Source organism: Odontesthes bonariensis, chromosome 13 (assembly GCF_027942865.1).
Source record: "Odontesthes bonariensis isolate fOdoBon6 chromosome 13, fOdoBon6.hap1, whole genome shotgun sequence".
In the NCBI taxonomy this organism is placed as follows: Eukaryota; Metazoa; Chordata; class Actinopteri; order Atheriniformes; family Atherinopsidae; genus Odontesthes; species Odontesthes bonariensis.
In genome coordinates this window covers 37,482,473-37,495,671 of record NC_134518.1, presented here as the reverse complement: position 1 = coordinate 37,495,671, position 13,199 = coordinate 37,482,473, and the positions used below count along the sequence as shown (strand labels likewise).

The following is a 13,199-nucleotide window of genomic DNA, read 5'->3' as shown; positions in this document are numbered from 1 at the left end:
GAAGAAGAAGAGAGACACCGACAGGATAAACACACGAAGAAGAGAAACACCGACAGGATAAACACACGAAGAAGAGAAACACCGACAGGATAAACACACGAAGAAGAGAAACACCGACAGGATAAACACACGAAGAAGAGAAACACCGACAGGATAAACACACGAAGAAGAAGAGAAACACCGACAGGATAAACACACGAAGAAGAAGAGAAACACCGACAAGATAAACACACGAAGAAGAGAAACACCGACAGGATAAACACGAAGAAGAGAAACACCGACAGGATAAACACACGAAGAAGAGAAACACCGACAGGATAAACACGAAGAAGAGAAACACAGACAGGATAAACACGAAGAAGAGAAACAGCGACAGGATAAACACACGAAGAAGAGAAACACCGACAGGATAAACACACGAAGAAGAGAAGCACCGACAGGATAAACACACGAAGAAGAGAAACACCGACAGGATAAACACGAAGAAGAGAAACACCGACAGGATAAACACACGAAGAAGAGAAACACCGACAGAATAAACACACGAAGAAGAGAAACACAGACAGGATAAACACACGAAAAAGAGAAACACAGACAGGATAAAAACACGAAGAAGAGAAACACCGACAGGATAAACACACGAAGAAGAGAAACACCGACAGAATAAACACACGAAGAAGAGAAACAGCGACAGGATAAACACACGAAGAAGAGAAACAGCAACAGGATAAACACAGGAAGAAGAAGAGAAACACCGACAAGATAAACACACGAAGAAGAGAAACAGCGACAGGATAAACACACGAAGAAGAGAAACAGCAACAGGATAAACACAGGAAGAAGAGAAACACCGACAGGATAAACACGAAGAAGAAGAGAAACACAGACACGATAAACACACGAAGAAGAGAAACACCGACAGGATAAACACACAAAGAAGAGAAACACCGACAGGATAAACACGAAGAAGAGAAACACCGACAGGATAAACACACGAAGAAGAGAAACGCCGACAGGATAAACACGAAGAAGAGAAACACCGACAGGATAAACACACGAAGAAGAGAAACACCGACAGGATAAACACACGAAGAAGAGAAACACCGACAGGATAAACACACGAAGAAGAAGAGAAACACCGACAAGATAAACACACGAAGAAGAGAAACACTGACAGGATAAACACACGAAGAAGAGAAACACTGACAGGATAAACACACGAAGAAGAGAAACACCGACAGGATAAACACACGAAGAAGAGAAACAACGACAGGATAAACACACGAAGAAGAGAAACACCGACAGGATAAACACGAAGAAGAAGAGAAACACAGACAGGATAAACACACGAAGAAGAGAAACAACGACAGGATAAACACACGAAGAAGAGAAACACCGAAAGGATAAACACACGAAGAAGAGAAACACCGACAGGATAAACACACGAAGAAGAGAAACACCGACAGGATAAACACACGAAGAAGAAGAGAAACACCGACAGGATAAACACACGAAGAAGAGAAACACCGACAGGATAAACACACGAAGAAGAAGAGAAACACCGACAGGATAAACACACGAAGAAGAGAAACACCGACAGGATAAACACACGAAGAAGAGAGACAACGACAGGATAAACACACGAAGAAGAGAAACACCGACAGGATAAACACACGAAGAAGAGAAACAGCGACAGGATAAACACACGAAGAAGAGAAACACCGACAGGATAAACACGAAGAAGAAGAGAAACACAGACAGGATAAACACACGAAGAAGAGAAACACCGACAGGATAAACACACGAAGAGGAGAAACACAGACAGGATAAACACAGGAAGAAGAGAAACACCGACAGGATAAACACGAAGAAGAGAAACACCGACAGGATAAACACGAAGAAGAGAAACACCGACAGGATAAACACACGAAGAAGAAGAGAGACACCGACAGGATAAACACACGAAGAAGAGAAACACCGACAGGATAAACACACGAAGAAGAGAAACACCGACAGGATAAACACACGAAGAAGAGAAACACCGACAGGATAAACACACGAAGAAGAGAAACACCGACAGGATAAACACACGAAGAAGAAGAGAAACTCAGACAGGATAAACACACGAAGAAGAAGAGAAACACCGACAGGATAAACACACGAAGAAGAAGAGAAACACCGACAAGATAAACACACGAAGAAGAGAAACACCGACAGGATAAACACGAAGAAGAGAAACACCGACAGGATAAACACACGAAGAAGAGAAACACCGACAGGATAAACACACGAAGAAGAGAAACACCGACAGGATAAACACGAAGAAGAGAAACACCGACAGGATAAACACACGAAGAAGAGAAACACCGACAGGATAAACACACGAAGAAGAGAAACACCGACAGGATAAACACGAAGAAGAGAAACACCGACAGGATAAACACACGAAGAAGAGAAACGCCGACAGGATAAACACACGAAGAAGAGAAACACCGACAGGATAAACACACGAAGAAGAGAAACACCGACAGGAACAGAATCTAAGTTCTGATGAACCAGAGTCTCACAAAGGGACTAAAACTAAATACACAAAGAATAAATAAATGCACCAATAAGTGAACAGAAACAGAAACAGAACCAGAACCAGAACCAGAACCAGAGCAGGAGTCAATAACAATAAGAAGATCAACAACTCCAGAAAGGAGAATCAGATCAAACTCTGACAAAAGAGGCGAAAATCTCAGAATATGTGGAAAGAAGCTGGAGACTTTGTGAGGAAATCTGTTTTCTTTTCTCAAACTTTTAGGACTTTTCAATGATTTTGGACGACATCGGAGAGCTGGACGGCCTGCAAAGATTCAGGAAGTTTCAGTTTCCGAGAGGAAAAGTTAAAGTCTGGAGTAGAAAAGGAGACGATTCTTAAAAAAGGGAAATAAAACGTGACATTTTTATAAAGACGATATGTTGGGGAACAACTTAGTTTCCATAAAGAGGCGCAGCTGCTGAAACAGCCATTTAAAACGAGTTCAAACAAGTCCAAACGAAGGGAAAGAAAGAGGTTTGCAGGTGATCTTTACAGGAATAAACTGCACACGTTTGATGAACCTTTAAACTTTGGAAAGACTTTTTCTATCAGGGAATATTTCTGAGGCCCCTCCAGCAGAGACCCCCCCCCCCCCGGGCGTCCCGCCGCCGCTCCGCGGGACGTTTCTCGGCGTGGAAAAGTCGGCGGCTGCCTCGCTGCGCAGTCCAATCTGCATTAATGCAGCTCCTCGTCGCTCTGACAATCCCACGGATGCGGAGCCCCTAACAGGCTCGGCGGGGTCCCATCGATCCGCGAGGACTCCAGCCGACCCGTCTGTCAGGCCTGCCCGTCGACCAATGGGACGCCACGTAGCGGGCGGTGGAGGCGGCGAGCGGAGGGGGTGCGTGTCACAGAGGAGGAGGTGTCAGGATTATTGTCTCCAGTGTGCCGGCGCTGTGACACATTAGGGCGTATTGATCCGTTTGCACGGCTGACGCTTTGTTGGGAGCCGTTTGGAGCATCGATCGGTGACATGCCGACAGGGCGTGCACGTGTGCGTGTGCACGTGTGTGTGTGTGTGCAACCCTTTAACAGGTGTTTGGAAATGATTCGAGGGGGACGGATGTGCCGACTGAATGTCACCCGTCACTCTGATCCGATTCCTCTGCGTCCTAAAACACAGAAACATCCATTTTACATCATATGTATTGATTATCCGGATCAATCAGCTGTTCAGCGGATCCAGTTAATACATTAATTAACTGGTGGGATCGATGCTTTGATTTACTCGGAGGTCAGAGATGGTGGATCAGACGGTTGAACTGAAAGCTGAGCAGCAGGTCAGATTTTATCTGCTGAACTCTGATTCTTCCAGTTTTCTTCCCCTTCTGCGAGTAAAAATGAGTAAAAACAAGTAAAAACAAGTAAAAACAAGTAAAAACGAGTAAAAACGAGTAAAAACGGGTAACAACAAGTACAAATGGGTAATAACGAGTAAAAACGGGTAATAAAGGGAAAAAACTAATAAAAATTGGTAAAAACGAATAAAAACGAGTAAAAACGAGTAAAAACAAGTAAAAACAAGTAAAAACAGGTAAAAACGAGTAAAAACGAGTAAAAACAGGTAAAAAAGGGAAAAAACGAATAAAAATGGGTAAAAATGAGTAAAAACTAATGAAAATTAGTAAAAACGAGTAAAAAGGAAAAAAAATAATAAAAACAAGTAAAAACGAGTAAAAACGAATAATAACAAGTAAAAACAGGCAGTGATATGAAGGGAGAGAAAATAGGGCCAAGAGATTGTGAGGTCTGACTTTTTCCTGGAGAACCATTTTGTGATGCAAATGTATTACTCTGTTGAACGCATATTGTTCTGAGAAGCAAGACGCTTTATTTTTTAAACCCCAGCCAACTAGCCGGACTACCTTCATCAACACCAAAACAAGGCTGGAACTCTGCTCACAGGACGCAGCAGGGGGTAAGAAGATGTTCAGAAATGATGTTGCTGATATGGGATGTTACACAGCTTCATGTCAGAAGAGGCGAACTGTCCCTTTAAAGAGGCGAACTGTCCCTTTAAAGAGACAAACTGTCCCTTTAAGGAGGCGAACTGTCCCTTTAAGGAGGCGAACTGTCCCTTTAAAGAGGCGAACTGTCCCTTTAAAGAGGAGAACTGTCCCTTTAAAGAGGCGAACTGTCCCTTTAAAGAGGAGAACTGTCCCTTTAAAGAGGAGAACTGTCCCTTTAAAGAGGAGAACTGTCCCTTTAAGGAGGCGAACTGTCCCTTTAAAGAGGCGAACTGTCCCTTTAAAGAGGAGAACTGTCCCTTTAAAGAGGCGAACTGTCCCTTTAATGAGGAGAACTGTCCCTTTAAAGAGGCGAACTGTCCCTTTAAAGAGGAGAACTGTCCCTTTAAAGAGGCGAACTGTCCCTTTAATGAGGAGAACTGTCCCTTTAAAGAGGCGAACTGTCCCTTTAAAGAGGCGAACTGTCCCTTTAAAGAGGAGAACTGTCCCTTTAAAGAGGCGAACTGTCCCTTTAAAGAGGAGAACTGTCCCTTTAAAGAGGAGAACTGTCCCTTTAAAGAGGAGAACTGTCCCTTTAAAGAGTCGAACTGTCCCTTTAAGGATGGAGGCAGAATAACTTCTCAGGGCATTTCTGGGGTGAACGTCCTCAGATCAGCGTTTGTGAGGCGTGTGAAGGACCTGCTGGGATGTGGAAATATTTGTGGGTTTCTGTTGGCGGTGAAAGCGTTCACAGGTTGGAATCCCACACGGGGGTTCTGAGTGAGTGAGAACCGGAAAGGTGGGAGGATCCTGAGGACCTGGAGCGAGCCGAAGGCTGAGTTAGGCCAGCTGGAAGGAAAACACATCAGAGCTGCTGGAAAGAGAGGAGGAGGGTTCACAGCCAGTTTCAGTGTGTGAGAAACTAAGTGAACCCCTGATCCAGCAGCTGGTAGCAGCAGTGAGAAACTAAGTGAACCCCCGATCCAGCAGCTGGTAGCAGCAGTGAGAAACTAAGTGAACCCCCGATCCAGCAGCTGGTAGCAGCAGTGAGAAACTAAGTGAACCCCTGATCCAGCAGCCGGTAGCAGCAGTGAGTGAGAAACTAAGTGAACCCCTGATCCAGCAGCTGGTAGCAGCAGTGAGTGAGAAACTAAGTGAACCCCTGATCCAGCAGCTGGTAGCAGCAGTGAGAAACTAAGTGAACCCCTGATCCAGCAGCTGGTAGCAGCAGTGAGAAACTAAGTGAACCCCTGATCCAGCAGCTGGTAGCAGCAGTGAGAAACTAAGTGAACCCCTGATCCAGCAGCTGGTAGCAGCAGTGAGAAACTAAGTGAACCCCTGATCCAGCAGCTGGTAGCAGCAGTGAGAAACTAAGTGAACCCCCGATCCAGCAGTATAGAACTAGAACACTTTGGTATCCAGCGGAGTTTGTGGTGGACTCAATGGCTGCAGAACCAGCCCAGATCATCAGCCCTCCACCACCGTGCTTCACAGCTGTCCTGAATGTTTCCCACCTGTGAATAATCTGATGGACTCCAGATAGTTTGGAAATGGCCCTTTAACCCTTCCAGAGTGATGGGCAGCAGCAGCTGCTCCTCTGAGATCATTTCTGATGTCTTTCCTCCTTATTTTGGACTTTATTTTGTGTTTTTCCTCCTTGTATTTGACTTTAATTCTCCCATTAAACAGCCTCTCACAGCGTTACTGACAGCTGGTGGCGTTCCTCACCTGTTTGGTCATGGAGTCGATCAGCCGGACGTACAGATCCTGTTCCGTCCTGATGCCTGAAAATGAAAAACAACAACCAGCGGTCACACGTCTGAGCAGAAACCAATGAGACAACAGCACATTCGTTAGCTTGTTATGCTAATAAAAAGCGAGCCGCGCCTCCTGATAATGTGCTGTAAATGAAATGTGTTGTGATTTATGTCCCGGCTGTGTATCTCTGTTTGCTGAGGCTCGTGTCGTCTCGCCGCCCCCCCGCCCCCCGCCCCCCCCCCCACCCTTCACCTCCTCCCCCTGCAAACACAAACATTAGCGCTGCTGCAGAGCTGTTTATTATTTATAGGGCGGGCCGCCTCTAACTGCCCCCCCCCCGCTGCCTCCTTCCTCCAGGAGAACAAGGAATCCTCATTCTCCGACAAATTAAATATCAATCAGGGCTGCTTGTCTTTTATTAGCTATGCATCCGGGCGTAAATGTGACACGAACACGGCGTGGGGCGGCGGCGGAGCACCTGTTAGCGGCGCCGCGGCTCTAATTGAGCGGGATGCCGTGGGGTTTTTCTGCCACCTCGTTTTTCGGGCCGTTTCCTCGCAGCTTCCTCCGCTTCTAATTGACATGATTCACTCCTCAGTCTGCAGCCTAAATGGCGGCAATCCGTTCCCGCTTGCAGATGAGGTCAATTACCTGCGCGCGATGCTAATCCGACGACTCATATTAGGGAGATTTATCCCCCTTTTGGAAGGAAAAGGCTCTTTTATGTCCCACTTTATCTGCTGCTTCTGCAGGGGTCTGAGCGCATTACGGCCGTCCTCCTCCTGCCCGTCTGGACCCGAGCCAGCACAAAGCCGAGCTGTGTGTTTCCAATCAGCCACAGATGAACAAAACAGAGTTCAGCTTCGGCTGCCTGTCACATTTTTCCAGATGTCTGCAGTGCTGATGGTGAAAAACGTTTTCCAGACTTTTCGCAGTCTTAAAAGTGCACAGCCGAGTTAAAATTCAAGTCCGGTGAGGTGACCTTTAATATAAATTCTAAATCATCCGCCTGCAAAGCAGCAGAGACGGCCTCACCTGTGGGGAAAACCGCCATCATTAACTCCACTTCATCAGATCGATGCTGCGAATCTGAGATGCAGCCCGGACAAAGAGGCGGAAAAAAAGGTTCGATTCGGGTTTAATTTGATGCCGTCAGTCGATGTTTAAGAGTTTGTTTTATCAACACGTCTCCGGAGGAAAAAGTCTTTTCCGAGGATGGAAAACTTGTGGGTTCTGCAGCCGAAAGAATAAATAAAAATCACTTCTGTCCTAATCAGAGCAAAGAGAATTTATCTTTATGTTGAAACTAGGGCTGGGCGAGTTAACTCGTTAATTATTTAACGTCGATAAATATTTTATCGCGCATCAACGCAGTTTTATTTCTTTATATGTATTTTTTTTTAATTAAAAAAAATAATATTTAAATTTTAAAAAAAAATATTTTGGCAGAGAGAAAACTAAAAAAAAATATATAAAAAATTATTATAATACAAAAATTATTTTACTTTTTTTTTTTAAATTGGTACTTTTGTTTTCAGAGTTACAGGAAGCAGGGGGCAGAAAGAGGGGGAACAACATGCAGCACAGGGCCGTCGGACTCGAACCGGGGACAGCTACAGCGAGGACTATAGCCTCTTGTTTTTTATTATTTATTTTATTATTGTAAAAGTCTGTTGCTCACAGGCTTTTATTTTGTAAAAGTCTGCTGCTCACAGGCTTTTATTTTGTAAAAGTCTGTCGCTCACAGGCTTTTATTCTGTAAAAGTCTGCTGCTCACAGGCTTTTATTTTGTAAAAGTCTGCTGCTCACAGGCTTTTATTCTGTAAAAGTCTGTTGCTCACAGGCTTTTATTTTGTAAAAGTCTGCTGCTGTCTGCTGTGGAACAGGAAAAGAAAGTAATCGGCGGATCCACCAAACATGGAGAAGGGTACGGAACTTTTACTCGGCCATTTTCATGTTAAAGTTCTTCCAGACGGCGGAGTCGACAGAACCAAAGTCATCTGTAAACACTGCCAAGTTGAATTGTCTTCTCAGCGTAGTAGTTCCAGTCTAAAATATCACTTAAAGGCAAAACACACAACTGATAGCAGCAAGTCATTCAAGGAAACAGACAGTGGAGCGAGGCTTCTACATAAAAACTACAGAAAGATGCTGATGTTAAAAGTGTGTTTGCACAACAAATGTTATGGCACTTTCATTCATATGGCAGCACATTTAAAATAAAGCTAAATGCTAAAAGCTATACGCTACTTTTGGATTCATTTTTGGATTCTGCGTACAAATGAGATTAATCGTGATTAATCAGGGAAATCATTTGATTAATTAGATTAAACATGTTAATCGTTGCCCAGCCCTAATATTAACTGATTTCATCCGGTTAGTTTAAGTTCCATCATCACGCTGCTTCATTAAAGCCGACACCTGATTGGATCACATGACCACGAGCCAATCAACACCCACCATGAGGACAGTTTTAGGCTCCGAAATGGTTTCGATTTCCTTTTTTCCTCCAGATTTTACAGCTCGAAGGATCTCCAGACTGAGAATGAGCCATTCGGGAACAGAACCAGCAGCATGAATGAGCTTTTTATTTTAATTTTCTTGTTCTTTTAGTCTTCAGGCTGGAAGTGAAACTACTTGTTCAGGTTTATGCTCCTTAGTTAAACGGTTTCTTGGTTCTGTGCAGACTTGTTCCGCTGTAACCAAACCCAAACCCGATCCAAACGGGCCTTTTCCCTCCAATAAGTGTGGAAAAGTGGTCACGTGACCCTTAACCACTGAGATGGAAGCCGTTGGATGGCTACACTGGAAAAAATGCCCCTCCAAAAATAAGTTAAAAAACAACAAATAAAAGACGTTTTTGCTTGAAATAAGCAAAAAAATCTGCCAATGGAACTAGTGAAAATCGGCTTGTCAAGATTTCGTGAAATAAAATGTGATATTTGGGACTTTTGAGATAAAAGTGATCTTGAAATTAGCTTAAAAACCTCTTCAAATGTAAAAAAAAAAGCTTGCCTATTAAGAGTAATGAGATATTTGGACTAGAAATGAGACAAATATACTTGGTAAGATTTACATTTTTTTCCAGTGTACATGACCGCTGGTACGGTCCAGAATGGCTCGATCCGTCCTGACCTCGTTTTAATCAGTGAAATAAAAGATGAATCTGTAAGAAGTACGATTCTCAGCTGGTTTCCACATTATGGGATGAATAACGCTCCATCTCATCTTAAAAAGGTGTTAAAAACAGTTAAAATTCTGGTTAACTCCATTATTTTTATGTTTCTTTTGTCCAGAAAATGACATCCATTGGATTCAGCATCAGATTCTGAACTCGGGTCCAGTTTAATACCAGAAAGCAGCCGATCAGAGGAGGCTTGTCTCATGAAACATCTGCCGGTTTAGCTGTCAGAGGCAGAAACTGTCGGGAATAACTGAGAAATCCTTCAGTTTCCAGATCTCCTGCCCTCCATCTTTACTTTAAACCAGCAGGAATGAGCTCAGACTCACCGTTGCTGTAGAGGAGCTGTAGCCTGTAGTGGATCCCATTGTTGGTCTTCTCTCCGTTGTATTCCTGCCACACAAAAACACACGAAGCACACTTTAAACGGCGTGTTACCGTAAAACACTTCCTGATGCACACAGAGGATTTACAGTCAGGAAACGGCATCGTGTCCTTTGTTTAAGACTCGTGAAACCAGAAAGTATCAGTCTGACTGATTCTGGAGATTCTCGTAATAAATAAACAGTTAAACAGAACTGAGGCAGAATAAAGTAGAAACCGGACCGAGACGACATCAGATAAATATAAAACTAAAGCAAAAACAGCAACTTAGGCAGATCATTAAATAGAGACTAGAAACAAAAAGGCTCATCAAGAACAGAGAATAAATCCAAAATACTCCAATCTCCAAAATACTGAGAACAAGAAAACAGAATCAAATCAGAATCAAAGGAAATCTGACCTAAAGTCACAAAACAATTCATAAAAATGTCTGTTCTCTGCTAGCTTCCTTCTGTTGTCTGCTAGCTTCCTTCTGTTCTCCGCTAGCTTCTTTCTGTTCTCCGCTAGCTTCCTTCTGTTGTCTGCTAGCTTCCTTCTGTCCTCCGCTAGCTTCTTTCTGTTCTCCGCTAGCTTCCTTCTGTTGTCTGCTAGCTTCCTTCTGTCCTCCGCTAGCTTCTTTCTGTTCTCCGCTAGCTTCCTTCTGTTCTCTGCTAGCTTCCTTCTGTTGTCTGCTAGCTTCCTTCTGTTCTCCGCTAGCTTCTTTCTGTTCTCCGCTAGCTTCCTTCTGTTGTCTGCTAGCTTCCTTCTGTCCTCCGCTAGCTTCTTTCTGTTCTCCGCTAGCTTCCTTCTGTTCTCTGCTAGCTTCCTTCTGTTCTCCGCTAGCTTCCTTCTGTTCTCTGCTAACTTCCTTCTGTTCTCTGCTAGCTTCCTTCTGTTCTCTGCTAGCTTCCTTCTGTTCTCTCCTAGCTTCCTTCTGTTCTCCGCTAGCTTCCTTCTGTTCTCCGCTAGCTTCCTTCTGTTCTCCGCTAGCTTCCTTCTGTTCTCCGCTAGCTTCTTTCTGTTCTCTGCTAGCTTCCTTCTGTTCTCCGCTAGCTTCCTTCTGTTCTCTGCTAGCTTCCTTCTGTTCTCTGCTAGCTTCCTTCTGTTCTCCGCTAGCTTCCTTCTGTTCTCCGCTAGCTTCTTTCTGTTCTCTGCTAGCTTCCTTCTGTTCTCCGCTAGCTTCCTTCTGTTCTCTGCTAGCTTCCTTCTGTTCTCTGCTAGCATCCTTCTCAACTAACAAGCCGACTGATTTCCATTAAAATGCTAACGTAAAATGTTCCCTTGTTTTTGTTCCGCTCAGTGGACTCGATATGTGAACTGGCTGCTTTCTGCTGAGATGCTGTAGCATTGACATTGTGCTATCGTGCTAAGCTAACTAGCTTTTACAATGGACACCCTGTACAGTATTTTCTCTTTTATATTATTTGAAATGCTCCCAATTTTAGACATTATTTCTCTGATTTTACTCCTCGTTGTTTCCTTCATCAAACCAAGATTCTACAAACGTGCGCACGTTGTGCGACATTAATAACTGTCCGTGTGAAACAGGGCGAGGGCTGAGCACAACATGTTGGTGGGAATTAAAACGAAAAATATTTGAGGATCGGTTTCAGCTTTAGGTTCATGTAACATCTCCTGAATTTATATATTCAAAAGGTTTAATAATATTTCTGACTCATTTCATTCTAATCTTTAGGGAGACAGTCTCAGCTTTGTTTGAATATATTCTTTATTCCTGGACTCTCTCACTACGTTTTGTTCAGATTGGTGAATAATTCTGTAATTATTTCATCTATGTTTTGTTTGATTCTGAGTTTAAGTCGGACTCTGAGTCCACATCGCTATAATAATATGACAGTATTTATGGCCACACTTCTCTGAAGTTTATATTTGTCAGAACTAGGGCTGGGCGAGTTAACTTGTTATTATTGCGTTAACTCGCAAATTATTTAACGGCGATAAATATTTTATCGCGCATTAACGCAGCTTTTTTAAATTATTATTATTTTTTTTTTAACATTTTTTTACATTTATTTTATTATTGTAAAAGTCTGCTGCTCACAGGCTTTTATTTTGTAAAAGTCTGTCGCTCACAGGCTTTTATTTTCTAAAAGCCTGTTGCTCACAGGCTTTTATTTTGTAAAAGTCTGTTGCTCACAGGCTTTTATTCTGTAAAAGTCTGTTGCTCACAGGCTTTTATTCTGTAAAAGTCTGTTGCTCACAGGCTTTTATTTTGTAAAAGTCTGCTGCTGTGTGCTGTGGAACAGGAAAAGAAAGTAATCGGCGGATCCACCAAACATGGAGAAGGGTACGGAACTTTTACTCGGCCATTTTCATGTTAAAGTTCTTCCAGACGGCGGAGTCGACAGAACCAAAGTCATCTGTAAACACTGCCAAGTTGAATTGTCTTCTCAGCGTAGTAGTTCCAGTCTAAAATATCACTTAAAGGCAAAACACACAACTGATAGCAGCAAGTCATTCAAGGAAACAGACAGTGGAGCGAGGCTTCTACATAAAAATTACAGAAAGATGCTGTGTTAAAAGTGTGTTTGCACAACAAATGTTATGGCACTTTCATTCATATGGCAGCACATTTAAAATAAAGCTAAATGCTAAAAGCTATACGCTACTTTTGGATTCATTTTTGGATTCTGCGTACAAATGAGATTAATCGTGATTAATCAGGGAAATCATGTGATTAATTAGATTCAACATTTTAATCGCTGCCCAGCCCTAGTTGGAACATTTCTGCCTTTCTGAGAACGAATCTTCTGTTTCTTGGACGGATGGAGGACTTTCTCTCCACCGCAGGACAGAGACGATAACAAAGCAAATAAATAAAACCTAAATTTTCCTTTTTCATTCATTTCTTCTCTGACCTTCCTCCCTCTTCTTCTTCTCTCCTTTTACAACCTTTATTCCCGTTTTATCCCCGACTCGGTGCCAACTGAGCCCGGGAGTGTTGGCTCGGTCCCAGTGCGTTTGTGTCGGGGCGAGAGACTAGAGGTCAAAGCCGAGGTGAGGCGAGCGAGTGGGTGGGTGGAGGATGCCGCGCCAGCTGGCAGCCGATCAGAGAACAAACACCCCCCGAACCTGCCTGGATGTTATTACGGCTCTCATCGCCGTTATTAGTGAAGTGTTTTACAGAGTCGGCTCGTTTTCAGTGTTACTTTAAAGCACGTCAGACTTCCTGTACACTGGAAAAAATCAAAGTCTTACCAAGTGTATTTGTCTCATTTCTAGTCAAAATATCTCATTACACTTAATATCAGACACAACTGCCTAACAAGCACCATTTCAGCCAGATATAGGGAGTTGTTTGAAGACAATACAACTGGAATATCTTGTTAAATGAAAAAGTCTTGAA

The 13,199-nt window shown here is 43.3% G+C and overlaps 1 protein-coding gene across 2 annotated transcripts in view; it reads right to left on the bottom strand.

Annotated features, from left to right (window-relative positions):
* LOC142398062 (transcription factor COE3-like) overlaps positions 1-13,199 on the bottom strand; it is a 209,725-nt gene that overhangs the window by 172,216 nt on the left and 24,310 nt on the right. For both annotated transcript variants that reach the window (XM_075482026.1, XM_075482027.1), the window contains exons 3-4: positions 9,799-9,862; positions 6,259-6,314 (exon numbers count right to left, since the gene is read on the bottom strand). In XM_075482026.1, the coding sequence (XP_075338141.1) occupies positions 6,259-6,314; positions 9,799-9,862 (120 nt within the window). The remainder of the gene's footprint in view (positions 1-6,258; positions 6,315-9,798; positions 9,863-13,199) is intronic.